Source organism: Podarcis raffonei, chromosome 5 (genome assembly GCF_027172205.1).
Source record: "Podarcis raffonei isolate rPodRaf1 chromosome 5, rPodRaf1.pri, whole genome shotgun sequence".
Lineage (NCBI taxonomy): Eukaryota > Metazoa > Chordata > Lepidosauria > Squamata > Lacertidae > Podarcis > Podarcis raffonei.
Genome location: NC_070606.1, coordinates 47492977 through 47518306, shown reverse-complemented (window position 1 = coordinate 47518306; position 25330 = coordinate 47492977). Strand labels below are relative to the sequence as shown.

Genomic DNA, 25330 nt, shown 5'->3' with positions numbered 1-25330 from the left:
TTGTTGTTACTATTCCCATAAGACATTCTTTCCTATGAGTCATGTATCAGTATAAAGAAAATACTGTTTGGCTCAAAATGGAGCTCCCCACTTCTCCTCTCTCTCTCTCTCTCTCTCTCTCTCTCTCTCTCTCTCTCTCTCTCATTTCACCAGGAGATAAGAAATGAGTTGTGGGTGAATCAGTATTTACTAGCTTTACCCAAGAAATACTTTTTATATGAAAAGCTAGTGGAAAATGAGAAATTTTACGATGCACACATGTGCAAGCTGAGTGCGATGCCAGATTGGAACTACGCAGTTCACATTTAAAGTAACATGCATCGCTTTGCAACATCCTCTGTGCTGAAGCATTCTGTTTTCCCAATGATTTTGCAGTCAGGAGTTGCAGAGTTAACTAGCTACACCCCCAGTTTGCACTAAATCTGTTTTAACACTCCCACTTAAATTCCCTTCAGTTTAAAATGTTTTGTCATTTACACATCTGTATTTATTTAGTTGAAGATTACTTTATGTAACCTGCTGCATCTAGAAACAGAAAAGGAGCGTGCTGCATTTGTGCATTAAGCAATACGACACACTGGAACTTGTTGGTTATCCAGTTTTCAGTGAGACCCCTTTAAACATGATGAATGGGAATCAAACCAATAGGGTGTGTTGAAACAGGGACAATTATTGAAATATACTTGGAGTCGAGTGTGGAGTTCATGCTCTTTATTCAGCTCATAGTAGTGAGGAGGAATGGAAGTTCCTCCAGAATGTCTGCTTTATATACATTATTTACACAATGGGCCCCATGTGATTGGCTAATTCCAGGATTCACCTGTAGGCCAATCAGGTTGCAGATTCACTTCCACCTGGAGCTGGATTGGGTGGCTCCTGTGGACCAATCAGACTGCTGCATTCTGAATCCTATTGTTCTAGGACCAATCAGACTGCTGCATTCTGAATCCTATTGTTCTAGGACCAATCAGACTGCTGCCTTTTGGATCATATTCACCTCAGTACATAACAATTATAGTTCCCCAATCCTAAACATATTATTGGAAAGTAAGTCCTGTTGATTTCAGTGGGACTTACTTGCATCTGATGACTGCAGTTGAACACAAGAGTTATGCATGCTTTAGCACATTGGTTTCTCAGGCTGGAAGTGTGCTTATCTCTCTTTTGGATTTCAGTCAATATATAGTAGGTCTGGAAAGCCCAATCCAGCAAGTTAGTAAGTGCGACCATTTTAAATCTTTTCTTTTTTTTTAAAGGGAGCAAATCCTACGATCAGCACAGTGGTGTTTTATTTATTATAATTTAACAGGTGCAAATGTTCCAAGCACAGTTTTCAGTTTGCCCAAAAATAGTCTGCTAAAGAGGATTGCTGAATCAAATCAAGGGGAATCCCTTGAGCTGGCACGTGCCTTTCCAGAAAAGAACAACAAAAGAAGCAGATGCACAAAGCTTAGCATTGTTCGGCAGCTGCACCAGAAATGAGGTAGCTTTGAGCTAGTTTAAAGCCCCTCCTCATACCCATGCAGCTGTAGGAGAATCTCTACAAGGCTGCCAGTTCCCAGTTACTGGCCATTGTCCAAAGAACCATACAGCTAATTCCACCAGCCAAAGGGAGCTTAAGGTTTGGGTTTCTCCAAACAGTTCATAATTGTATAAATCTGTTTGTTTGTTTGTTTGTTGTATTTATACATTCCTCTAGGAAGCTCAAGGTGGTGTACTTGGTTAACCACCTCCTCAATTTATCCTCGCAACAACCCTATGGGGGTAGGTTAGGCTGAGAGATAGTGACTGGCCCAAGGTCAGCTGGTGAGCTTCATGACTGAATGGGACTTTGATAGCTGCCCCCCCCCAAGCCCTATTCGGACACTAACCACTTAGCTCCAACCATATGAGTTTTAATCTGCTTTCTGTGGCTGGGCTCCTCCCTTCATGTAACAGGAGTGATTTCTGCTTACTCCCCACCACACACACAAACACACAATCAATAGACACTCATGCCGTAACCCATTCCCAAATATCCCCCAATTCCTAGGGATAAATTTCAGGGGGGGAGAGGTAGGGTTCTGCAGAGGTTAAGGGAAGCTTGCTTTGTGAATGTGAACTTGGTTCAGTCACAGATGGGAAGTGAGGTGCCAAGCAAATGTACTTAATATTGTTTAAATATTTTGCCCTGTTACCTGAAGAGTGGGATGGAAATTCCTGAAATAACCTGAAATAACACTATAAAGCTGTATTTCAGTGCTCAAGCATTCCTTAACTTTTTGAGTGTTTGAACAAACTTTTGGACACTGCAAGATAATGGAGAATAGAGGCACAGTGGTATTCTAGAAGGCAAATAAGTCTTTTAAAATATGCTTAGTTCAAATAGTTCATATAAAAATATGCTTAGTTCAAATATGCTTACTCAAGAGAGTGCCTTCCAATAATTAGAATGTGAATATCCCTGTGTGTTTAAGTAGTGCATCCAGCTCAAATATAATGTGCAGAGAAAACAGCAGTTTTCTGTGTAAAGTCGCTGAAAGTGATCTATTGTGTAAAGCGGAGGAAAAAACCACTTTGCAGTTCCTTTCTGCCTTTTGAAGTGAACTGCAGCAACAGGCATCTGATTCTTCTCTGACCTTTCAAAGGCAGGGTGTGGGTTGCTTCGATTTCAGAGAACTTACTTCCGGTTGCCTTGCATCTATAAAAATAAAGTATTCAAAGTATCTAGGGAGAGCAATGTTGCAAATGAACGCTGAAAAAGAAGCCAGGAGTGGAGGTGGGGCTTGAGGACTCGTTTCATTCAGAGCTTCCTTAATGAATGACTGTGATTTAGAGCTGGGTCTATTGTGGCATACCTTTGTTCTTCGGCAAAGAAATACCCATGAAAAGAAGTATACAGTAGTGAGAAAAATGTCCAGCAAAGATCCATAAACAGGAATGGGCAGAGATTTAGGCAGGATCCAAACTGTGGAACTAGTTCAATGGGTTCAAAGGGCCTTTAGGATGCAAACCTGTGCAGGATTACATGGGAGTAAATCCTATCGAACTCAGTTTTGAGTAGACATGCTTGCGTGGCGAGTTCCCGCCCCCCACCAGGATAAATAAAGACACGAGACACCATAATTTAAGGTTAATTGGGCGAATTAGGCCACAACTTTATTGAATTTCAGGAATGAGAGGCATTGGCTTAGGCATTGGTCCTATCGACTATCCGGCTCCAGCCCATTTGCTGGAGACACGGGGAAGGGTTAACCTTATATCGGGGGAGTCTCCTGCCAAGGCACGTCGACTAGGAGCTCCCCCGGGTCACCGCTCTGGGGCGTGCCTTTGGCCTTCACCTCCATAGGCTTCGGACAGGGCCACGCCCCCCGGAGTCCTTTAACGGACCACCCTTCGGTCGCTGGGGGGAGGTGATGGCGTTCCTCCCCCCCCACATCCTCTTAACCCCTTCTTACCAATGCCTACCGCCAATGCCGAGAAGTTGTGACGAGTTGCTACGAGGTAGGCGAAAAACCAAAAGGCCAGAAATCGCCAATTGGGAAAAATTCCTACCATGCCCCTTGCGGCGACAGACCGAAGTCCATAGCAAAGTCAAAGACCTACCTAAGCCTAGTTAAAGGGAGGGAGGGTGGGAAAACGTGGGGGCGAGCCGGCGAAAAGAGGGTGAGCCCCCTCCGTGCCGGCCCTAAATAGGGCAGGCCATGCCCCCCCCAGCCAGCCAGCTGATTGGCTGGCTGGGGGGGGCAGACCCGACGAGGATTCCCCTGCTCTCGCGGGGGCTGCAACCAGCCCCCGCTCATGTGGGGTGGGCGTGAAGCCCGCAACCCCACCTCCTGGGCAGGCCGGAAGTGGCTTTGTGATACAGCATAGGGGGATTAGCTGTTCAAAGAAAAAACTCAAAAAATTCAAGGGGTAGAACATGCCACCTTGTGAGCCAAATTTTCCAGCTTCAGGATTCCCCCCCCCCCTTGTAATCTGCATGTGGATTTGGGGATGGGTGGTTTGTTTGTTTTTTGGCATGGCATTTCCCTCTGCCACCAAGGGTTATTATGTGTCTTCCCCAGTAGAATAAGAAAAAGCATAATGACAGAAACATTATAATTGACACTTCCCTAGGGAGATGAAGGTGGATTCTTGGGAATGGTTAATCTAGGCACTTTTAAAAACAAGGCAGCTGGACCAGTTTGTGTAAATCAACACAAAGTAAAACAGAAAACTAGCAATGACACTGGCTTGCTTCACTCATTTGGAAAAAAATTGGATTGTTTATCAAATATTACCTGAGGACTCCACTTAGATCAGTGAACCCTTTTGTTTAGTCTACCAGCTCTGTGCTCCTGGCTTCCTCCTCCCTGGCAAGGATTTGGCCTCACACAGCTCCTATTTCCTATTAATCATTATATAACCTAAATGGTTGGTTAGATATTTCCTGCTGTTAATAACGCAGTCAACCTTTGAATCAACCTCTAAGAAACCTTTCATATAACCTTTCAGAGGGTTGGGTTTTTTAGTGAATTATTCTTTGTATGTCACTCTCATATAAAACTTTGAGGTGCAAAACCCCCGCCCCCAATTGTAGAATCATATGCTTGAATGGTGGCTACATTTGGATGTAATAATAAACTATGGTTTATCATTAAATGAGCACATCTAGGTGAACTTTGAGCTTGCACACCTCCCCTCATGTTTCACGGTGTGTAATCAGACACATTTCCTTCCATTTCTAACTAACCACAGTTTATTGTTATGTCTGAACCAGGACAAACCATGATTTACTGAACCAAGCCAACCTCAAAGATTGGTTTATGAAGCTGGCTTATTTCATTAGACCATACTTACAATTGCCCACTGTACCTCAGAGTGCATGTAATGCTAAACTGTGGCTAGCTGAAAACAGAATAAAAACTTCTGAACTCTTTGCAGACTCAATGGAAAAGAGGGCAGGGGGAGGAAAAATGACTAAAGCCAGTATGTTTGTGTCTGTGGTGAGGGTGGGGGAGAAGACAGGGTAAAGTGAGTCCTGATTAAGAATAACATCAAGGTAGATGGTTGGAGAACCTACCTGGGGAAACAATTGATTGATTGATTGATTGATTGATTGATTACTTAATTTCCATACCACTTAATATATTAAAAATATCTCTAAGCAGTGTACAAAACAGCTGAAGCAACAACAGGCATTTAAAACAAAATATTACAAAAATACACAGTTACATATAAAAATGGTATGTTAATACATAGTTAATTCTTACTGTTGCATTACCATTGGTATCTTTCATACTAGGAAATCAGTTTTGTCTTGGGCAAAGCCTGAAATAAATGCATGTAGAATCTCACTTGCCTTGCATATGAGAATCACATGCATAACTCATTGCAGTGACACATTTTGGCATTTCAGCATGTGCACAGAAACCTCACATAATAATCTATTTGCACTTGTAATGTTTGCCGATGCTTTCCATGTAGAAAATGAATAATAGCTGTAGCAATACTAAGCTTGGATAGGAAATCATGCTGGGTTTAAACAAAGTTTTCTGCTCCATTGTTTTGTTTTTAGCTTACCCAAGATATGTGCCTTCCTGGAAAGGGAAGTAGGACAGCGATACATAGCTATTTTTCAGTCCCTCCGTTTACACGGCATCACTTCAAGTAAGTTTACTTTTTCTTTAGAACCTAAACATACTGTCGCAATCAGTTTTTCAAATCAAAATGCACTCCCAAATTTTGTGTGCCCCACTCCATAGGTCTGCTCTGCCCTCTTTAATATAAAATTATATATGCATATGGCACTTTGCAAATAACAGGTTTCAGAAGTCTCTACCCCAAGAGGATTATAATCTTAAAATAGAGAGATAGGAAGGAGCAGAGGAAGGAACTGGAAGCAGGAGTTTATAGGGGAAGAGCATGTGATTACTTCCATTACACATACTTGGGCTTAGTTGCAGTAAGACGGTTTAAATACTTGGAGGAAATGCACAAGGAATGTATGTGTGTGTGCGTGCGTGCGTGCATGCATATAACACAGAGACACAAAACTACTAGTATATGCATGTATATAACTGCAAATAGAGAGTCATTTCTAACTAAGGTCTGCTTAGAGTAGACCTACTGAAATTAATTAAACTAAATTAGCCATGCACATTGGGTCTACTCTGAGTAGATGTAGCATTGGAGACCACCCATGTATCCAAAACATTCCACGCATATTTTCTTTATGTGTTTCCTCCATTCGTTTCAGCAAAATCTATTGCAGCTATCTCTTTTTTGAAACAAATTCAATATTCCATGATACTAGAAATCGGGTCCTCCCTTAAAGAGGGTATGTACTGCAGTGAGACCTGGAAAACCAACACCCTGTGTTATGGGTTGGTACGATTGGACAGCCACAACACCCAGTTGGTAGGTCCCTCGAAGCTGGGTACAATCTGGCCAATGGGACGCAGTCCAAACGGTTCGAGGGACCTATTTATGCCCATGCATGTGACCCAGAGCTTCCTCTTTCAGTGTGTGCATTCGGAACACTTGCCCACCTCTCCCTTCTTTTAGGATTTGTGCACTTGACCTTGTTATGCCATCGTGTGTCGTCTGTCGTTGGGACAGGGGCATGGCCGGAATTTTCCCCACGTGGCTGATTGGCTGTTGCCATTTGGGTTTCGCCTGCCGCGTAGCAATTCGTCACAACTTATAAGGTTGTGGATAGGCTCTAGTTCAGGTGATAGGGATGGGAGAATGCTCTCGCCTGGAGAGTTTTGGAGAACTCAAAGGCTTGCCACATTTTTGTGACATGTTGGTTGGCCCTAATAAAAGCATTAGCCAAGTGCAGACATTGAAGTTTCTACTTTCTGTTGTAATGCCTCTCACTATTTAATGCTTATCCAGCACCAACTACGTGAAAGGCACTTTTTGTACATTTTGCGATGTGAGAGGGAAAGAAGAATGGAAGCTTATTGTCATGCGCCCTTTAAAAGAAACCACATTTAACAAGAAATCTTTTTGATTCACCCACTTTGTCAGTACATTTGTTTTGGAACAATAGCTGCTTTCAATAGCAAGCCCATGTTACATTGACTTCTTTCAGCCTGAATAGACTGTGATGACATCATGCAAAGCCATTTCTGGCCATGAAACTGAAATGCATACTTTGCTATACGCAAACAGCACTGCATTCTTCGGCAGCAGTAACAAAGACGAGAGCCCAGATTAATTTCTTCCTCATTGTGCTGTGAGCATCTCAAAAAGCAGGTTAATGTAAAACCCAGCCAAATGTTGTTAAACCTGATTCTTGGCATTTGTGTCTGGCCTGCAGAAGCACAGGGAAGGAGGAATGGCACCCCTGCAAACTGTGCAAATCCCAGTTGTTGAAACAATTGAGGATCTGTGCATGGTTGTCAAAAAGAAAACTTTATCTGAGCAGAAGCAGGAAGGGGCACTGTGCAGAACATATAAGGAGAGTCAACTTGGACAAAGTAGTGATTGAACTAAGTGAATGGTGCCATAGCTAGACAGGTGGGTGGGAGATTTATACCAGGGGTAGGATTCTTTTTTCTGTTGAGGGTTTGCATTCCCATGAGGCTGGTACATTGAAGGGGCAAATGATGATGTGGTCAGGGCCACCCCTTTCTCTGTCTTTCTGCAACCCGTTCTCTCCTGACGAATTCATCCGTTCCTCTCTCTGCTTTGACCTCACAGCTTCTTAGCTGCTCATATTCTTCAACAAGGTGTGGCCTTAAAATCCCAGCTCACATGCCTGGGCTTCCCTTTTGCATTCTTGCTGCGTCTCCCCTTTCCAAAAACTCCTCCTGCTTTTAGTGTTGTGCCTGCAAAGCCTTGCAAGTGCATCACCAATAATATCAGACTCAGCAGGTGCAGTGACATCTCTTTTCTGTTTTCTGATTACCATAAATTTAATAATAATAATTCATTTTCATTTCTTCTTCCCAAAGGCAGGCATCTGGAGGAACTCTGGGAAATTAACTTCCTTCCTCTGCCGTGGCTGACGAGGATCTTGTCTGATCATTACCATGCAGTGAGTTGGTATGCTTACTATACTGAGCAAATGGGGGGATTTTAGTTCTTTTTAGTTCTTTTTAACTTCACAGTTTTCCTCTCTGGTATATTTTCCTAGTACAGTATTTTTTGCTCTATAAGATGCACTTTTCCCCTCCTAAAAAGTAAGGGGAAATGTGTGTGTGTCTGATGAAGTGAATGCAGGCTGCACAGCTATCCCAGAAGCCAGAACAGCAAGAGGGACCGCTGCTTTTGCTGCACAGTGATCCCTCTTGCTGTTCTGGCTTCTGGGATAGCTGCGCGAAACCTCTTCAAGGCAGCGGGAGGTACGCTCCCCCTGCCCTGAAGAGGCTTTGTGTTGCTTTCTCTGAAGCCAGAACAGCAAGAGGCATCACTGCACAGCGATCCATCTTGCTGTTCTGGCTTCTGGGATTGAGAATATTTTTTTTCTTGATTTCCTCCTCCAAAAACTAGGTGCGTCTTATGGTCTAGTGTGTCTTATAGAGCGAAAAATACAGTATGTCTATGCCTATAAAAATCCAGGCCTGCTTTGAAGTGTGTAGAGGCTTGTCATTCAGGTCGGACACTGAAAACAGATACACAGTGGAGAAGTGTACATGGCAGCATGGATCTAATTTCTAACATTGTTTACGGAAAATAATGATGAATCAATAATGATGAAGCCATGACAGTTCACACCCTGGACATCGCTTGTTAAAATGCATGCATTAAAAGCATGATGTCCCGGGTGTGAACTGTCACGGCTTCCCCCAAAGAATCCTGGAACTAGTTTGTTGAGGGAAGCTGAGGGTTGTTCAGAGACTCCGTTCCCCTCAAACAGCTACAGTTCTCAGACTGCCACACTTAACAACTTGGCCACCACATTCTGTACTAGCTCCAACCTCCACACCATCTTCAGGGGCAGCCCCATGTAGGATACATTGCAGTAGTACAGGCAGGAAGTCACCATAACATGGACAACTGAGTCCAGGCTGTCCCAGGCCAAGAAGGGTCATAGTTGATGAACCAGACTAAGCTGGGCATTGGCATCCCTGGCCACAGAATCCGCTTCATACTCCAGGGTCTAGCTGGAATCCAGGAGTATTTCCTGACAACAAGCTTGTTCCTTCAGGGGAAGTACTACAACCCCTTCAATAACAGGTTGTATACCTAATTCCTAGACATGGGAACCACCCCTGTTAGGCTAAAGCACTGAATTGGCACCTGTGTTTTATTGAAAAAAATTGAACTCATGAACTCCATATGAAGTTTTCTTTTCCTTTCAGCTAGAGAATGGTGGTGACATGGTATTTCAGAGAGACTTTAACACTCAGGCAGTGAGATTTGGTCTGGTGCTTACACAGGTAGGTCACTATTAAAACGTGAAGAATTTCTACACAGGATGGAGGGCAGGAGACCGTCTGCTGACAAAACATTTCACATAACCTAACATGACGATGGGAGGGATATGCATGAATATGAGAGAAAGAAAGAGAAAGGATTTAATATATACCGATATGCTAAAATTGGCTGAAAGATACTGTTGCTGTCAGCTCTGAAATCACTGGCCGAGATAACGTTTTAAACTGTTCTTATACCATTTTTACCATTTCCTCCAATTGTTGATGTGTTTGCCATTCTGGGGTCTTTCAGGAGGAAGGGTGGTATATAAATTGAATGAATGAATGAATGAATGAATGAATACAGACTGAACTTGGGGGGATGGGAAGGCAAAATGGTGGCAAGAATTAGTGAGGTGAATTTTGTCCATACCTACAGAGTACAGTAACTTGCAAGCAATGGGCAACTGTTCAGTCTTTTGCGATGTTCCCACGGTCCTTCCCCTTAGAGGTCACTAGGTCAGCTGCTCTGTTGAATCCAGACTTCTCTTAATGGCCATCTCACAATAATTACAGATCTTTTTGCTGACATAACTTTGAAATCAACTGGGATAAAGCTGCATTTTTATTTTTTTAAAAAAATAATCTCTTGGTTACTTCAGGAGCCAAGGTACCATTCAGAAATAATTTCCATTTATGGATTCTTCTTTGAGATAAAAGCAGTAAAACATGATGCTTCAGCCTACAGTTTTTACATGCAGGTAAGAAAAGCATTTCTGTGGTTCTCTCTAACTTGGGCCACCATCAATCTTTAGGGAGATGAATAAAACATTGAACTAGGCTACACCCTGAAAACAATTTCCACAAGGAAGATTGTGTCACTGGCATTTTTTGCTATAAGGAGGAGGGAAATAGTGTTAAGGCTGACTTGCAAAACCAGGCAGAAGTGCTCTTGTGCAACTCCCCATGAGGGTGACCAAGGAGTATAGGGATCCTACCCCTTTAATAGTCAGGTAGACTTTAGCAGTTCAGCAGGTGTAGCTAAGACAAAGGGTATGTATATATTGCCATTCCAGCTCCACTGCACTCCCACCTCTGGTGTCTGAAGTCAAGTACACATGGCATTAGCTTCAACTCATATGTTTCCTGCAGCTTCTTGAGAAATACTCCTGTTGGATGCTTTCTCCTCAAACCAACCTCCTTCCGACTCGCAAGTCACAGAATAGTTGAGGTGTATACAGTTCAGACAGCCATTCCACATGTGCAGAACGACAGTTTCCTTGAACTGGAGTTCAGGGGGGTGTACAGTTGCAGGTAAACAAATCAGATAATATGGAGACACCATCACCTGCTCTCTAGTTGTGTACAGCAAATGCAACATGAAATGCACAAGGAAATGGGAGTGGCCACCTTGCTTGCCTTTGCAGCTACTAATGTGTACATACCCAAAGGAAAAGCAATGGGAGCTAGGAAGACCAGTTAGGTAAAAAGAGATTGATCTACAGTGGTACCTCTGGTTATGTACTTAATTCGTTCCGGAGGTCTGTTCTTAACCTGAAACTGTTCTTAACCTGAAGCACCACTTTAGCTAATGGGGCCTCCTGCTGCTGCCGTGCCACCGGAGCACGATTTCTGTTCTCATCCTGAAGCAAAGTTCTTAACCCGAGGTAAAATTTCTGGGTTAACGGAGTCTGTAACCTGAAGCGTATGTAACCTGAAGTGTATGTAACCCAAGGTACCACTGTACCTTGAATTAGGATTTTCTTGGTGGAGGTTTTTGAGTACCTTCAGCTCACAGACGCTGACAAGTAACAATTTAACTCTGTGTCATTTCAGAGAGTCAAACATGCAGATCCAATTATATCTTTTTTTACTGCCGAACGGAGTCCTGTCAGTTTAAAGGAGACACGTGAAGTTAAGTATGAAATCAAAGCACAGTGTCAGATAGATGGGAAATGGGAAGAATTCACTACGAAGAGACTTACTCAAAGGTTTGGAGTTAAGAAGCCCAGCTGTAAAAGCATGGTAAGTCAGGGAAGGGAGCACTTTGTACATTTGAAAAACAAAATTGTTACATTGACTTCCTAAATAGCATAGATAGAAACTTGAGTGCTAACTCTTGCCTCTTTCTTGAATGCAGGTTTTGAAAGCATGCATACCATCGGTTCCAATCTATGTGACCTTTTCTCTTCTTTTCCCAACATCGTAAGAGACAGCAAGCACTCTCTGGGCAGCTCTGCTGAAGGACTCATTTTGACACCTAGCATATGCGTAGGAGTGTTAATATCATACGTCTAAGGGCCTGCACTGGTCAGGCAGGTGATCACATTTCGCATAACAGGAGAATAAACTGCACCCTTCCCTCATGCTCAGCTCATTTAGACATTAATCCCTATTTGCATTGTACTCTTGTTTCCTGTGGCAAATGCTGCAAATAGATTGCAATTGCTTAGGTGTAGCTTCAAATTACCAATCTGGTGCCCACTAGCAAATGAAGGGCACGAACCGTTCCTCCCACATGGATGCAAACAGCCGTGTGCATGGCATTTTAGAGAGCTTTCTTTTTCCACTCTCCCCAGCTGGCCTTCAGCCAGGTGCACTACAGCACATCTAGTCGTTATTGATTTCGGGAAGCCATTAATGTTGCTCACATAAAAGTGTCAGGTAACCCCACCTAGTCTAGCCCTCATCCCATTGCACAGGCTACTGTACAAATAAAAGCAAGAGCCACCTCTATACCAGGAAACTGGAGATCAAGCACCCCAAACAATCCTAGTTTATACTTAAATTCTTCTGCCAGAATCACCAATATTGTCTAAATCCTGAGACATAATCTAAATGTATGGCCTTATAGCTTTGCTCTTGCTCTATCTCAAATTGCCTGTAGAGCCCCACCAGGTAGGTGTTTTATTGTAATCTGCAATATGTTCTTGAAAACAGTAACAGTGCAATAGTGGTGGATGTATTCTGCTTTAGTTCTGTTATGCTTCTCCAGTTCTACCACATTTTCACTGTCCAGAGGGGTTGAAGAGCAACAAAAACAGGACAAGAACAAACCAGAACATTGGTGTGCTATAAAAAGTTTGAGGATATCATCAGCACGTTATGAGATGTGCACTGATTGGAAATGAAGCAGCATGACTGTCTCAAAACTTTTGCAGGTACAAACAGTGTGGAAGGTAGGGTTGCATATAGCTGCCCCAATAGCATCAGGAGCATAAGTCATCTTGAATGCACAAGAAAAGGGATTTCTGGAGGGACCTTTAGTAATTCCGGTAATGGAAGGGGGAGCCTGTTTATGCCCAGCCTTGCCGGTTGCCAGTTGTAACCCGAACCACACTCCTTATTAAACCCGACAACTCCCAGGTGAGGTGAATTCTGGGAGCTCAAAGCAACTGCTTCCAAAGGGACTTGGAGACACCACACCCTGCACTTCTCAGCTAAATCCATCTCTGTTTATCAGAAACAACAGGCCTAGCACCCAGGTGCCTTTCCTGCCCTGCAATTCAACACAGCCTGTTGTTTCCCCTTGGAATCCCACTCTTTCACCCACATAGTATGCTTCCAGTGGCAAGGCACATGGGAAATCACAAGAATGCTTGGCATAAACATACTTCAGACCCCAACAGTCAAATTGCATGAAGTTTTATTAAGAATAAAACAGGAAGAGAGGACAAATGAAGAAAACATGATGAGGAAAATAAAAGGAGCCTGTTGGTTCAAAGTTATCCAACCTCACCTTGCTACTTACAAACAGGCTTCCGGTTTTCTCATGAACAATGTTTCCTTTATTTTTGGTTTCTTAATGTAGTGTTCTGCTTCTTCCTTTTGTCCTCCTGATTTTTAAAATTCTAAATAAACTTCTTACCATTGGCTGTGGGGTTCATGCATGTATTTCTTCCAGACTCTCCCCACGGGAGCAAACCTGATGTTCCCCATAAGATCTCCTACCCACTACCTTTACGTGAACTGGATGGGTGTGTGACTAGGGTGGCTACCAGCCCTGCTGCCTCCTGATGTCTTTGGACTACAACTTCCAACTTTGCTGGTCAAGGGCTGATGGGAGTTGGAGCCCAACCACATCTGGAAGGCACCATGAAATGAAGGAAGGTCCTTTAAAAGTCATTCAAACAGAGGACTATCCTCTGTCACACTGCATGTGAAAGGCAGCATGTGAAAGTCTGGCAGCACATCTCCTTGCCTTCGTTTGGTTGTACAGTGTGGCCAAATTGGTTCATTATTTTCAGGGCTCTGAAAGTTTTCCTGGAAGCTGCTTGTCAATGACTGTCAAGGTCATTTTGGGAGGTGGCATCCACCCTCTTGTTCTCTGCCACCCCACACGGCATGTGTGCCTGCTTTTAACATGCCATTGCTGATACAAACAATGACATAGTGGCAGGCCTGTTGTCTAGCCGGGGAGACGGAGAGGGAGATACAACAGCCATCTTCAAATATCTAAAGGGCTGCCACATGGAATATGGACCAAGCTTGATTTCTCCTGCTCTGGAGGGCAGGACCCAAATCAATGCCTTCGAGAAAGGAGATTCTGACTAAAACATCAGGAAGAACTCTTTGGCAAAATAAAAAAAATTGTCCAGTAGTACCTTAGAGACCTAAGGTGCTACTGGACAATTTTTTTATTTATTTCAACTGTGTCAGACCAACATGGCTACCTATGTGTATCTAGAACTTTCTGGCAGTAAGAGCTGTTTGACAGTGGAACAGACTCACACGAGAGTCTGTTCTTCATTGGAGGTTTTTCAGCACACAGGCTGGATGGCCACCTGTCGTGTAGATTCCTGTACTGCAAAGGTTGGACTAGATGACCCTTCCAACTCCTCAGTTCTATGATTTTATTATTCTGCCTTGTAAGCTTGAGTTTGCCTTCCTGCGCTTCTGTGGAGTTGTTACAGAAAAATACAGAAGATTGTGGTTGGTGCTTACTCATGACCCAGCTGAATAAAGCATACTTTGTTGTAAAATATCAAAGTGTTCCTGGCCCATTAGATAAGAGCAGCAACCTCAGTTTGGAAGCTAATGTGCAGGAAGACTGAGTAAAACACACTATTTCATTTGGAGAACCGTAGCTAATGGCCAATTAATACAATCCCTTACATGCGGTCAGTTGTGAGGACAGAGCACAGTTGCCTGTAAGCCTAAAAGAAGTGCAAAGGCAGTAAAATGGTTGTCCTACTCTTTAAAAGTGTGTGTGTGTGTGTGTGTGTGTGTGTAAGTAAGCACCCTGGGGTTCCCCGGAGAAAAGTGCAGGATATAAATTTAATAATTTATAGTTCAAGATACAGAAGTCATTTCAAGAAATCTAACCAGGAAAAAAGAAGAAATGGGAAAAACAGCATGGAATCACAAATCCTGCAAAACACACACACACACACACACACACACACACACACACACACCAAAACCTCCATACCTGCATTGTCTACCAAATTTCAACTCTGTCCTTTAAATTTAAGCACATGCATCAAGAACAGCAAAGGTCAGAATCACAATTTGCATCTGCTAATAATACAAATACCCACAGAGTCAAAACGTGGGTGTTACAGGAAGCATAGGTCAGTATGTCAGTGTGGGTGAATATAGGAAACATGATGTAATTGCTGGCGGCTGTCAACGATATTTCTGTATTTATAAACAAACAAAGAGTTCAGTCCCAATGTCAGAGCTTCACCAAAAGAAAAGAACAAAATGGAAAAATGTCGATGTCATAAATTTATCTCTGCAGAAAGAAATCTCATTATTTCCATTATTGTTTCTATTCTCTTTCTCAGGGAAACTGTGGTGACAAAATATATATTAAGCTAATAAACTCATATACTGCCTTTTGGGGGTGTGGAAATTAAACCTTAGTCAAATTGTTGAGGCCCGCTTGGAACTAAATAGGCAGCAGTATTGGTGCAGGCTGCTTCAGCTGCTCTATAAAAGTTGGAAGTTTAAGACTGCACCTCAGGAAGGAGCGTGAATCCGGAAACATGTTGAGTTCATTTTATTAGTTGATATTTTTGAGAACTAGTTTCTCCTTTTTGCATTCCCTTAGAAATAACTCCCACTGCAACCTCATAATGCACATTTACTGGTTGGTAAGGCCCCACTGAACACAATGGGATTTATTTCTGAATGAAAATTTATAGGATCGCACCATTTAAAGTATAAAATTGTGGGCGGGGGGGGCATATCCTTCACAACTGCTGGGGTAAACCACACCCCTTGTCTATCACCAAAATAACACTGGTAAACTGAACCATTCATTACTTCATTTTCTACATGAATCACCTTCACTGAGTCATATTTGTTGCGAAAGCCAGGTGGATTTTTATAAACTTGTCAGTGTGTACTCAGATTACAATTACAACCTTATAAAGTTGATATCATCGGTAAGAACATGGCCATTTATTTAAATGTATTGCTCCTTATTTTTCAGAGGTATATTAAGTGCCTTATAGGTTGCTTTTAATGTGGAATTTAAGAACTACCTTGTACGTTACAGAAGCAGATTTTTTAAAAAGTTTCCTTTGTTTAAAACAAATTGCATTTGTTCTTTTTTCCCACTTCATTTTTGTTGTTGTTCCCCATCAATTTCAAAGGGACAGCCACCCAATATTTGGCTGCCTGCAACTTTAGTGTTTCTCATCCAAAGGACATGAGCTTTGCAGGTATCCTAATACCATTCCATGGCACAAGTCCTGTCAAATACATGAATAATAATAATAATAATAATAATAATAATAATAATAATAATAACAACAACAACAATAATAATAATAGAACATCACAGTTTTGTGTAACGGAGAGTTGACACTTACTGCAGTGCTAAATTATTTGTTCTTTGAACCATTTTCACCTTCTATGCTGTTCTAATCTCTGGAGATGTACAGCAAAAGACTGTACACACATCAGAGCCTTTTAGTATTAACAGCAGTTTTTTAAACATTGGTTGGATCATGTCCAAAGGTCATAAAATAGAATGTGCAAGTATACAGAGGAGTTGTGTTGCTGGTCACTAACTAAACCAAAAGCAAGATTTTATTGGAGCCATAATATTTGATATTCCGAACTTAAAAATGGAAAGCGTAATGTTGGTGGTCAACAAAAGAAGTTTAAAGACTGTCTCAAGGCAGATCTAAAAAAAGTAGTAAAAACACCAACAATTGGGAAACATTTGCCTGCGAGTGCGCCAATTGGAGAACAGCCTTTACCAAAGGTGTCATGGGCTTTGAACTCAGGACGCAAGGGAGAAAAGTGCTAAGAGGAAGGCACACTTGACCAACCCTCACCATGATCAACTCCTGCCCGGAAACCAATGTCCCCACTGTGGAAGGACGTGTGGATCCAGAACTGGCCTCCACAGTCACTTACGGACTCATTGCTAAAACCATGTTTATGGAAGACAATCTTACTCGGCTATGAGTGATTGCCAAATAAAAAGAAGAAGATGATTTGATGGTCGTGGTACTGGAAAAGTAAACACACTTTTCTGTTTCCCAAAATACTGTTGTTTCAGTGTTAGGGAAGTGGTAATATTGCTACAAAAGAAACACTGTCTTGTAGGCAACCCCCAAACTGCAGGCAACCTGACCAATGGGATATAAATGCACATGTATCAGGCTCTGAATTGACTGTGCCCTTTGAGGGAACTTCTGAGCTGAAAGAAAGAATGGCCATAAGCAGAACTTCACTGACATGGCTATGATAAAATGACTCAAGGAAATGTCATTGTTTGAAAAGAATGGACCTGGGGAAGCCCTTTACCTGTAATGACATGGCAACGCTCCTCCCATCCAAAACAAATAACATGGCTAAGCTGAAGGTCACAGTTGCTTGTGTGCGGATAAGCTACTATGTATACTCTTCCTACCAGAATCGTACTGTATAGAATAATAAACATTTCCGAACAACAGGAAAGGAACAAAGGGAATACAAAATTCAGAAGAACAAAAAAGTAACCAGACGAACGTCTATGTTATGGAGGAAGGAAGTGCAGTGGTGCTAGTTTATGCTTTTATCCAGTGGTTTTTTTCTATTAAAAAAAATGTTTAGGGGTATTCTCATTTCCCTACTTATATTGAAATACTGCCCCTCAATGAAGCCAAACTTAGATTCACAAAATGTTTAGGGGTATGCGTCCACCTGCATCTCCCCAGAAAAAAAGCACTGCTAAATATGCTCCTTAGATGCAAGTTGCAGCAACAGTGAATAAGCTGCTATTATTTCCTACCCCTGGTGGTACATGACACCACAAAAATAAACAAGAGCTCTTAAGAACTGGCTAGCCTGCGGGATCGAGCCAGTGCTTTGTGGCCAAAAAGAAAAGAAAAGAGTGTTAGGAGTTTGTGGGTTGGGGAGTGGGCTGCGTGCTGAGACCCTTCTAATTCTTGGAATAGCCAAGCTAGCTTCCTGGTGAGGTGGTGGGCCATTAGGGGAACAAAGGGAGTGGCTCTGTGTGAGGTGGCAAGTGAGTGGGCCTCCTCCCTCAGCTCACGGATAGTTAGAAGGACAAAGCCAGAGCTGAGAGTAGGAGTGATGTGAGCTAGAAGGAAAGCAGCAAGATGAGAAGTGGGGGGGGGGGGAGGAAGAAATGACTGATTTCTGTCTGAATCCAAGTCTGCAGCTTTGGGCGAAGTAAGGCCGTCTTGGGGTGTTAACGCTGCAAAGCCCTCCATCGCAGGCTCAGGTTGTATATATGTGTAAATATATATATCACAAAGACTTCCTCATTCCAAGGGAAACACAAACTCTGGGTAAACGCCTGGAACCCATGGAATCTCACCCCGCTCGGAGATGGGGTGGTGTGCAACAGTATTAACATTTGTAGCTGCCCTGCAGGCTCACCTGGAGGCAAATCTGTCTTGTCACAAGCTTGAATATATTTAGGTCTCAGCATAAATATAGAGCGTTTCATCAGTTTCAGCGTCAGGCTATCTGTAATTATATTTGCAAATATTGCAAAGGACGCAATAGGCTTCCAGTGATATTCCAAAAGTAACCAAGCTGCATCACTGGAACTTCTCATGGTATATTAAAAACAGCCAGTTGCTTAGGTCCCATCACATTCCTTATATGCAGAATCACAGAAATGAAAACTGTGAGAGGGCTCAAAGGTACTCTCAGGGTGCAATCCTATGGCCCCTGGAGGATGGGGTGGAGGACCACAGGAGCCATAGAACAGAGATGTCAGAGGCTCAGTCGCTGAACCCTTTGAAGCTCTGCTGAAACCAGTGTTGGAAGTTCTGATGTCAGAAGGGTAAAAAAAAAACACAACCCACATTCCATGGGTGTGCCAAGAAGCAGCTTAGATCCAAAGGTCTCCCAGTCCCTTGACACAACCCCAAATTAGGGGAAAAATTAGACACAGTTGTGTGCATATCTAAGTTTCTCCTTCCACATGTTTCCAATGATACATAAAGTTGTGGGGGGGATTAAATATTTGTCATCTCCCTTCCCCCCACCATGGCATAGCCAGGATTTTTGTTAGGGGGGGCAGGCCTTTTGTTAGGGGGGAGGCAGAACCTCAGTTTGCTATGTATTTTTATTGATTTAGATGGGGGCAGCTGCCCCCCCTTGGCTACGCCCATGCCCCCACCATAGGGTTGAAACCTACAGCTTCAATCCAAAACACACTTCCTAGAAATCTCAGTAAGACTTGCTTCTAAGTAAACATGTCCAGTAAAAGTTGTAAATGTGTGAAATGAGGGAGGCAGCCCAGACATCCTCAACAGAAACGGAACAGTACATCCAAATCAAATCAAGTCAAATGGGAGCATTTCACAAAATGTGCACAGAAGGAATCAAAGATCAGCAGCCACGATGGTAGCTGCCGAGACATTATTAGGCACTCTTTAGGAATCAGGATGGTGCCTTGTCAAACTTGAGTTATATGTAATCAAACTATGAAAGAGTACCACATTCTCCATTGTGTAAATTATACAATGCAAGTTTTGCTGGCACACGACAGACATTGTGGGTGAAAGTTTCGTCACTTCTTCATGAATCATGATACACTATTAGATGGTGTGACTCTGGGACTTTTACTGAAAGATAATTTAAAACATTTGAATAATTGTGAATGCATGAAAAGCTGCTTTCTCACAGAGAAAGGAGCAAGCTCTATGACCCTTCATGGGTTTGGTAGAAAATGTTGCCATGGTAATTGCAAACCATTGTTCACAGCTGACTTCAGCATTCATTGTTGCATTCTGATTACAGCTTTTGTTTCATTATGAAGTGCGATTACTGAAAGCCTCCTTACAACAAAGATGTATTTTCATGCAAGAGCTGAGTATAGAAGAGGCCTTTTAGAGACCCCCCCCCCTGTTTTAAGCCTGAAAAGGGGGTGGGGGAGCCCTACTGCACAGTGGGCAATATTAAATATTCCAGAGGAAGCAAAATTAAAATTGATTGTTGTAAAAGTGGTTTTATGACACCATTGGAAAGAACAATTATTGGTCTCTCAAAGCTTTATGAGGTAATGCCTGAATTTACTAGACTTCTGACTTAAAACACAGAACAAAGGAGAGCTTTTAAAATTATATTTACTCAGACTTCTCTGCAGTTATGAACTTGTTTAAACATTGATACATTTTATTGCATCAGCTTATGCAAGAGAGCATGCAGACTCCTACCCTAATGTAATTTGGCCTAATAAATGAAAGCACTGCAACCACATGGTATCTTCTGTCCTTTGACCAACACAGTGTGCTTTGAAACATGCTCAGCAACAGTGAAAAATCTATCAGTTTTTATGGTTCAGTTTTTATGCACCGAACTGCAAACAATGTTTATGCAATCTTTGTATCGGAATCAGGAATAATGGATAAATCCCAGTTATTTGATGTCAGACCTCCTATATCCCATCATGATTACAAAGCCTTTTATAGCTGGCCCAAAATATTTATCTGATTTAGTTACATTAGTCAATATAATGACCAATATTATCTTATCTTAGTTAATGAACATGTATGTAAGGGGGATAATTATTTACTAATTTTAATTCCTACCTTTTCTCCATGGAGAGAAAGGTAGTGTACATGGTCAACACAGTCTAATCATTTATTTTATTTAAAAGAATCCTAAGCCACCTGCAAAAAAGGAGAAGCAAAGTGGTGCACATGCTGCAAAAAATGAATAAATCCAATCCATATTAAATCTAAACCCAAAAACCTGACAGTTAAAATAATAAAACAGGAAGAGCGAGATAAAGCTATCTGTATTGCATTTCTATCCTTGTGACCCATTCCACTCGCTCTCAAGACTCCACGCCACGTTTTATTTGCAGTTTACTTTTCTTTCAATGGAGCCCAGTTACACCAATTGGCACTCTCCGCTCCCATTATTTCCTATGGACCTTCGGAGAGCTCCCATTGTCCCCAACGGGGACATTCCTGCCGTTCGTTTCAGTACTTCCCTCCCCCGACCCTAGTGAATACATGACAGGTCCGAGCCTGTAGCCTGAGTTCCACGGAACGAGGAATACAAATCCCAGCATGCAACGGGCTCCGAAGCGATCGCGCGACGCGGGGGGGAGGCGCTGGGAAGACTACACTTCCCATGATGCCTTCTCAGCAAGAGAAGACCAGGCTTTCGAAGCTCCCTTATGGAGCATTGCCTTCCTGGGACTTGTAGTCCTTCACCGACTTCAACCCCCACCCCCATCCCAAGCTTTGGCGGCGGGAACTTGGTGCATGCGCCCTGGGCTCGAGAGAGCAGGCAGTTCCTGTAGCTCACACTGAGGTAACTAATAAAGTTTCTCCTCTGAGGAGGGAAGGAGAAGAGAGAGCGAAGGGGGAGAAAAAGAGCTCCAGCGCCGAGAGGAAAAGAGGGCGGGACCGCGCCGGGGAGCGGCTGGTCCGGCTTCGTAGGGCGCTCTGCCTTCGGGGGGCTCTCGCAGGAATTTCCGCGGATTTGAGTGAGTACCGGCCGCCTGAGGGAGAGAGCAGGGCCGAAGGAAGAAGAAGCGGGGTATTAAAAACACACACAAACGCTCCGCTTCCCCGCTTAATGCCGCCGCCGGCTGAAAGGGGTCTCGCCTCGCCTAAGGGAGCCCGGCGGCGAGGCGGCCTCTGGGGGGGAAGGTAGGGGGCCGCCAGGACGGAGGCTGTGAGGCGAAAGACGGAGGCTTGGCAGGGCTGGGGCTGCTCTGGTGGTTCGTTAAGGTGAGCAGAGTGGGGGTGGGGGTTAAACAGGTTCCGGGGCGGAAGGTGCAGGTCTGAGGGAAGATGGGAGGGGGCGTGGGAGCCCACTGGCCGCGGCAAGGCAGCCTTTGCAGAGCCTGGAAGAGGCGGCTGTGGGCTGGCAAGGCGGCATGTCCTCCTCCTCCTCCTCCTCCTCCCAGAGCCAGGTGCTTGTTGCCCCCCTGCAGGCGAAGCTCCTTCCTGGCTGCCGTGGTGGACCTCTGGCCTCCCGAGAGTAGGGAGCTCGGTGGTGGCGGCGGCGGCTGTTAAGCTCTCAAGGTGGCTCTGGGGTCTGCCAGGGGCAGCGCGCCCTCCTGAATGTTGAGGGTTGGGGTCGCGCTCCCTCTCCGCAGGCAGGGATATCCTGCCGGGTGTTTTAAGTAATTGGTAAATAAGAATGTTGCGGGGCAACACCGCGGGATAGTTACCGTGCCTTCATCCCCTAGAAGCGTTTGGCTGGCTACTACTGTGTGTGCAGTAGGGTCTGCTGGGATAGCCCAGTGGTTAGAGCGTGAGACTCTTAATCTCGGGGTTCAGGCCCCACGTTGGGCAAAATGATTTCTGCATTGCAGGGGGGGGGGTTGGACCAGAGTGGTCCCTCCCAATTTTACAATTGTATGTTTCTGGTTCTGTTTTTATGATCTTATGATCCAGACAGGGCTCCTCTTGGTAGATATTTCTTTCTTTGTTTGTTTTTGGGGTGGGAAGTGCGGGTGGGGAGAGCAGCTGGCCTAGTTGCTGTGCCCTAGGAATAGGGGACAGGATATGGTGTGTGTCGTTTGTATGTGCTCATGTTGAAACTGGCATGCTGAGGAGCTGAAGGATTGGTGTCATGAGGGCGTCTGCGATTACCTCTTTGAAATGGATTTTCAGGAAAGGCTGCCCTCTGCTTTTGCTTAGCTCTGCAGCATGTAGCATTTTCTCTTAAATGCCTGCCTACTCTTTGACTAGGACTCCCAAAGTGACTTTTTACCCTGGGGAAAACTTAGCAGCTCATGGTATAATTAACCTGGTAAGTGTTTGAGACTATGCAACATCCCCAGCGGTCAGGGGTTGATCTTGTTACCAAGTAATTTTTGTTACTTCAGTATTCTGAGTGTGATGCTGTGGAGACTCAGATCTTATCGGTCTTGAGAATTATAGAGTGATTTGGGTTGTGGTTGAATGCTGTGCTTTTGTAAAGGATGGGTACATGAATGCTGACAAATGTTTTCAGTGGGCTTTCGGAGTTATGCCTTTGTGTATGATGCAAACTAGAATTTTGAAGCAGCAGCTTAAAGGCAATTAGAAGAGATACTTTAATTAAAACCTTATTTGCTTTAAGTGTTGTATTTCCTTTTTGATGACTTCAAAAGCCTGCTAATACTGGGATTTCTAGCTTCATTAATATCTGTAAAGGGTTCAAAGTTCCTTACCTAGCTGTTTTGGTTTGCCAAACTTTATTTTCACTTTATCATCACAGGATAGTAATGCTTTCTGAGAAATTTGGAGATGTATATATTTTCTATGTGCATTTATAATTCACTCTTTACAATAGTCTCAGGATGGAGAATACACATACACTAAAACCAACAATTAATATAAACTAAACAGAAAATTAAAACATGGGTATATTACATGGGGAGGTTTGTACATAGATATTCCTGAAGTATCTTCTTCAAAGAAAGCGTTAATGTAATTATTGAGATTTTGACTTTTGGGGGGGCTGGGGGAGGGGGATGGATTGAGAATATTCTCCAGCCATTGATGTGCTGGGATATGCATATCTGGGGTATCTAGACTGATAAGGGTAAAGGGACCCCTGACCATTAGGTCCAGTCGTGACCGACTCTGGGTTTGCTGCGCTCATCTCGTTTTATTGGCCGAGAGAGCCGGCATACAGTTTCCGGGTCATGTGGCCAGCATGACTAAGCCACTTCTGGCGAACCAGAGCAGCGCACGGAAACGCTGTTCACCTTCCCGCCAGAGCGGTACCTATTTATCTACTTGCACTTTGACGTGCTTTCGAACTGCTAGGCTGGCAGGAGCAGGGACCGAGCAACGGGAGCTCACCCCTTTGCAGGGATTCGAACTGCCGACCTTCTGATCGGCAAGTCCTAGGCTCTGTGGTTTAACCCACAGCGCCACCCGCGTCCTTTATCTAGATTGATACTTAGGCCTAAATTGCAATATGTGTCTATGCCAGTGGCCAAATCCCCCTCTTGTGCCGTTTGATGGTTGAGTTGGAATTAGTAGCATTCTCACATTCTGAAATAGCATAGCTTAATAAGAGTACAAATAACCACAATAAAAAAAATAGACAACTGCTCTCATATATAGGCTCTAGAATCAATGAGGCATTTTCTAGTCTTCAGGAGATTATGTAATCATTAACATTTATAATGCAGTCTATGCAGTCACCTATTTTAAGTGCCTAATATCAACATAACACGCTGTTTCAGGGTGGGAATCCCCTTTCAGTCTGAGGACCATAGTTCTTTCTGAGCAACCATCTGGAGGTCAGATGCCAATGGCGGGCATGGCTGGGGCAAAGTGGGCATGGCAGTGAATGTAATGTTTACCTTTGTACAGCCTGCTAGTTTCTACACACATTCCCCTCTCCAATTATTAGAGTTCATGGGCACATTGTGGTGAGACAAAAACACTAAAGGAAGATATGAAGCAGGGCCAGTGAGTAGTGTGGTTGGGAAGGAAGTGTGGCTTGGGGAGAATCCCAAGGGCTAGAGGGCCTTATCAGCCCCCTGTGATTGAGGTTCCCCACTTCTGCGTAATATTGTACCAGTTATTAAGTACTGTATACATATTTTTTACGAATGTGTTATGCTCAGTGCTTTTTTTCTAAAAAAATGTTTAGGGGTACTCTCATTTTCCTACTCTCATTGAAATACTGCACCTAAATGAGGCCAAACTTAGATTCATAAAATGTTTAGGGGTATGCGTACCCCCAGAAAAAAGCACTGGTTATACTGAGGAGAATTTAAAATGTGGCAAAATTGCTTAGTTGCCAAACCAGATGTTAAGCTGATGTGGAGGGAACTACTAACATGAGTGCAACTTTTTCTTATATGAATTGCTTTCCATTTAAGCTAGTGATTTCCAGAGATAGTATTTTGACCATCAAATATATAATTCACAGGGGTATGTAAGGTCCAGATTTTGTTCATGCAACTTGTTGAAGTAGTAGAAATTGTGTCCCTCCTGCAGGGAAGTTCATGAAGGTTTGCAACTTGCAGAAGTAGGGCCTGTAGGCAACAACGTGTCAGTATGTAACAGTTGAAAGGGTACCTCTATTAATGGAATGATTAATTAATTGCTTCCTGGGGAAAAAGGTTCTTCTCCTAATACTTTCATTTCACATCCTCATCCATATTCACAGAATCAATGAATGTATATTTTGCCAATCAGTTAATGGTTGCAAAAGTTCTGTTTCCATCCCCTTTTCTTTCAGATGGTATGTCTTCAGTTGTTTCAGTAACTAACTGTATTTCACTAAGATTGACAGAGTCTTCTCTGTGTGCTTTAGTAAAGGCACTGCAGTTGGTCTTGCAGTGGGGACCAAATGATGAATTTAGTAATCAATATGTCTATGATCATGTGTGACATCTAATCTGGAAATCAGCAGTTTGGACAAAACACTAAAGGCTAGTTTTCACCATTTCATGCTTTGTGGTGTGATGGTGCCATTGTTTCAGTGTTGTACCAGTGCTTCCCATAGGCATATGTTGGGCTACTGTGGGTACAGGATTTTGGACTAGATGGGCCACTGGCTTGATGCAACAGACTCTTCTTATGTTTCTGTGCATAAGTATGTTTTCT

At 43.3% G+C, this 25330-nt stretch overlaps 2 protein-coding genes across 10 annotated transcripts in view; both read left to right on the top strand.

The window, feature by feature from the left end:
• The window catches only part of BTBD16 (BTB domain containing 16), a 28808-nt gene extending 17113 nt beyond the window's left edge, over nt 1-11695 (top strand). The window contains exons 12-17 of the mRNA XM_053388997.1: nt 5540-5631; nt 7926-8008; nt 9276-9353; nt 9992-10090; nt 11166-11354; nt 11470-11695. Of these exons, the coding sequence (XP_053244972.1) occupies nt 5540-5631; nt 7926-8008; nt 9276-9353; nt 9992-10090; nt 11166-11354; nt 11470-11538 (610 nt within the window). The 3' untranslated portion in view covers nt 11539-11695. The remainder of the gene's footprint in view (nt 1-5539; nt 5632-7925; nt 8009-9275; nt 9354-9991; nt 10091-11165; nt 11355-11469) is intronic.
• Nucleotides 11696-20953: 9258 nt separating this feature from the next.
• Nucleotides 20954-25330, top strand: part of PLEKHA1 (pleckstrin homology domain containing A1) — a 36464-nt gene continuing 32087 nt past the window's right edge. For 7 of the 9 annotated variants that reach the window (XR_008330599.1, XM_053388992.1, XM_053388987.1 and 4 more), the window contains exon 1: nt 21081-21249. The gene's annotated coding sequence lies outside the window, so the exon portion shown is untranslated. The other 2 variants (XM_053388988.1, XM_053388989.1) reach the window with 2 other exon arrangements.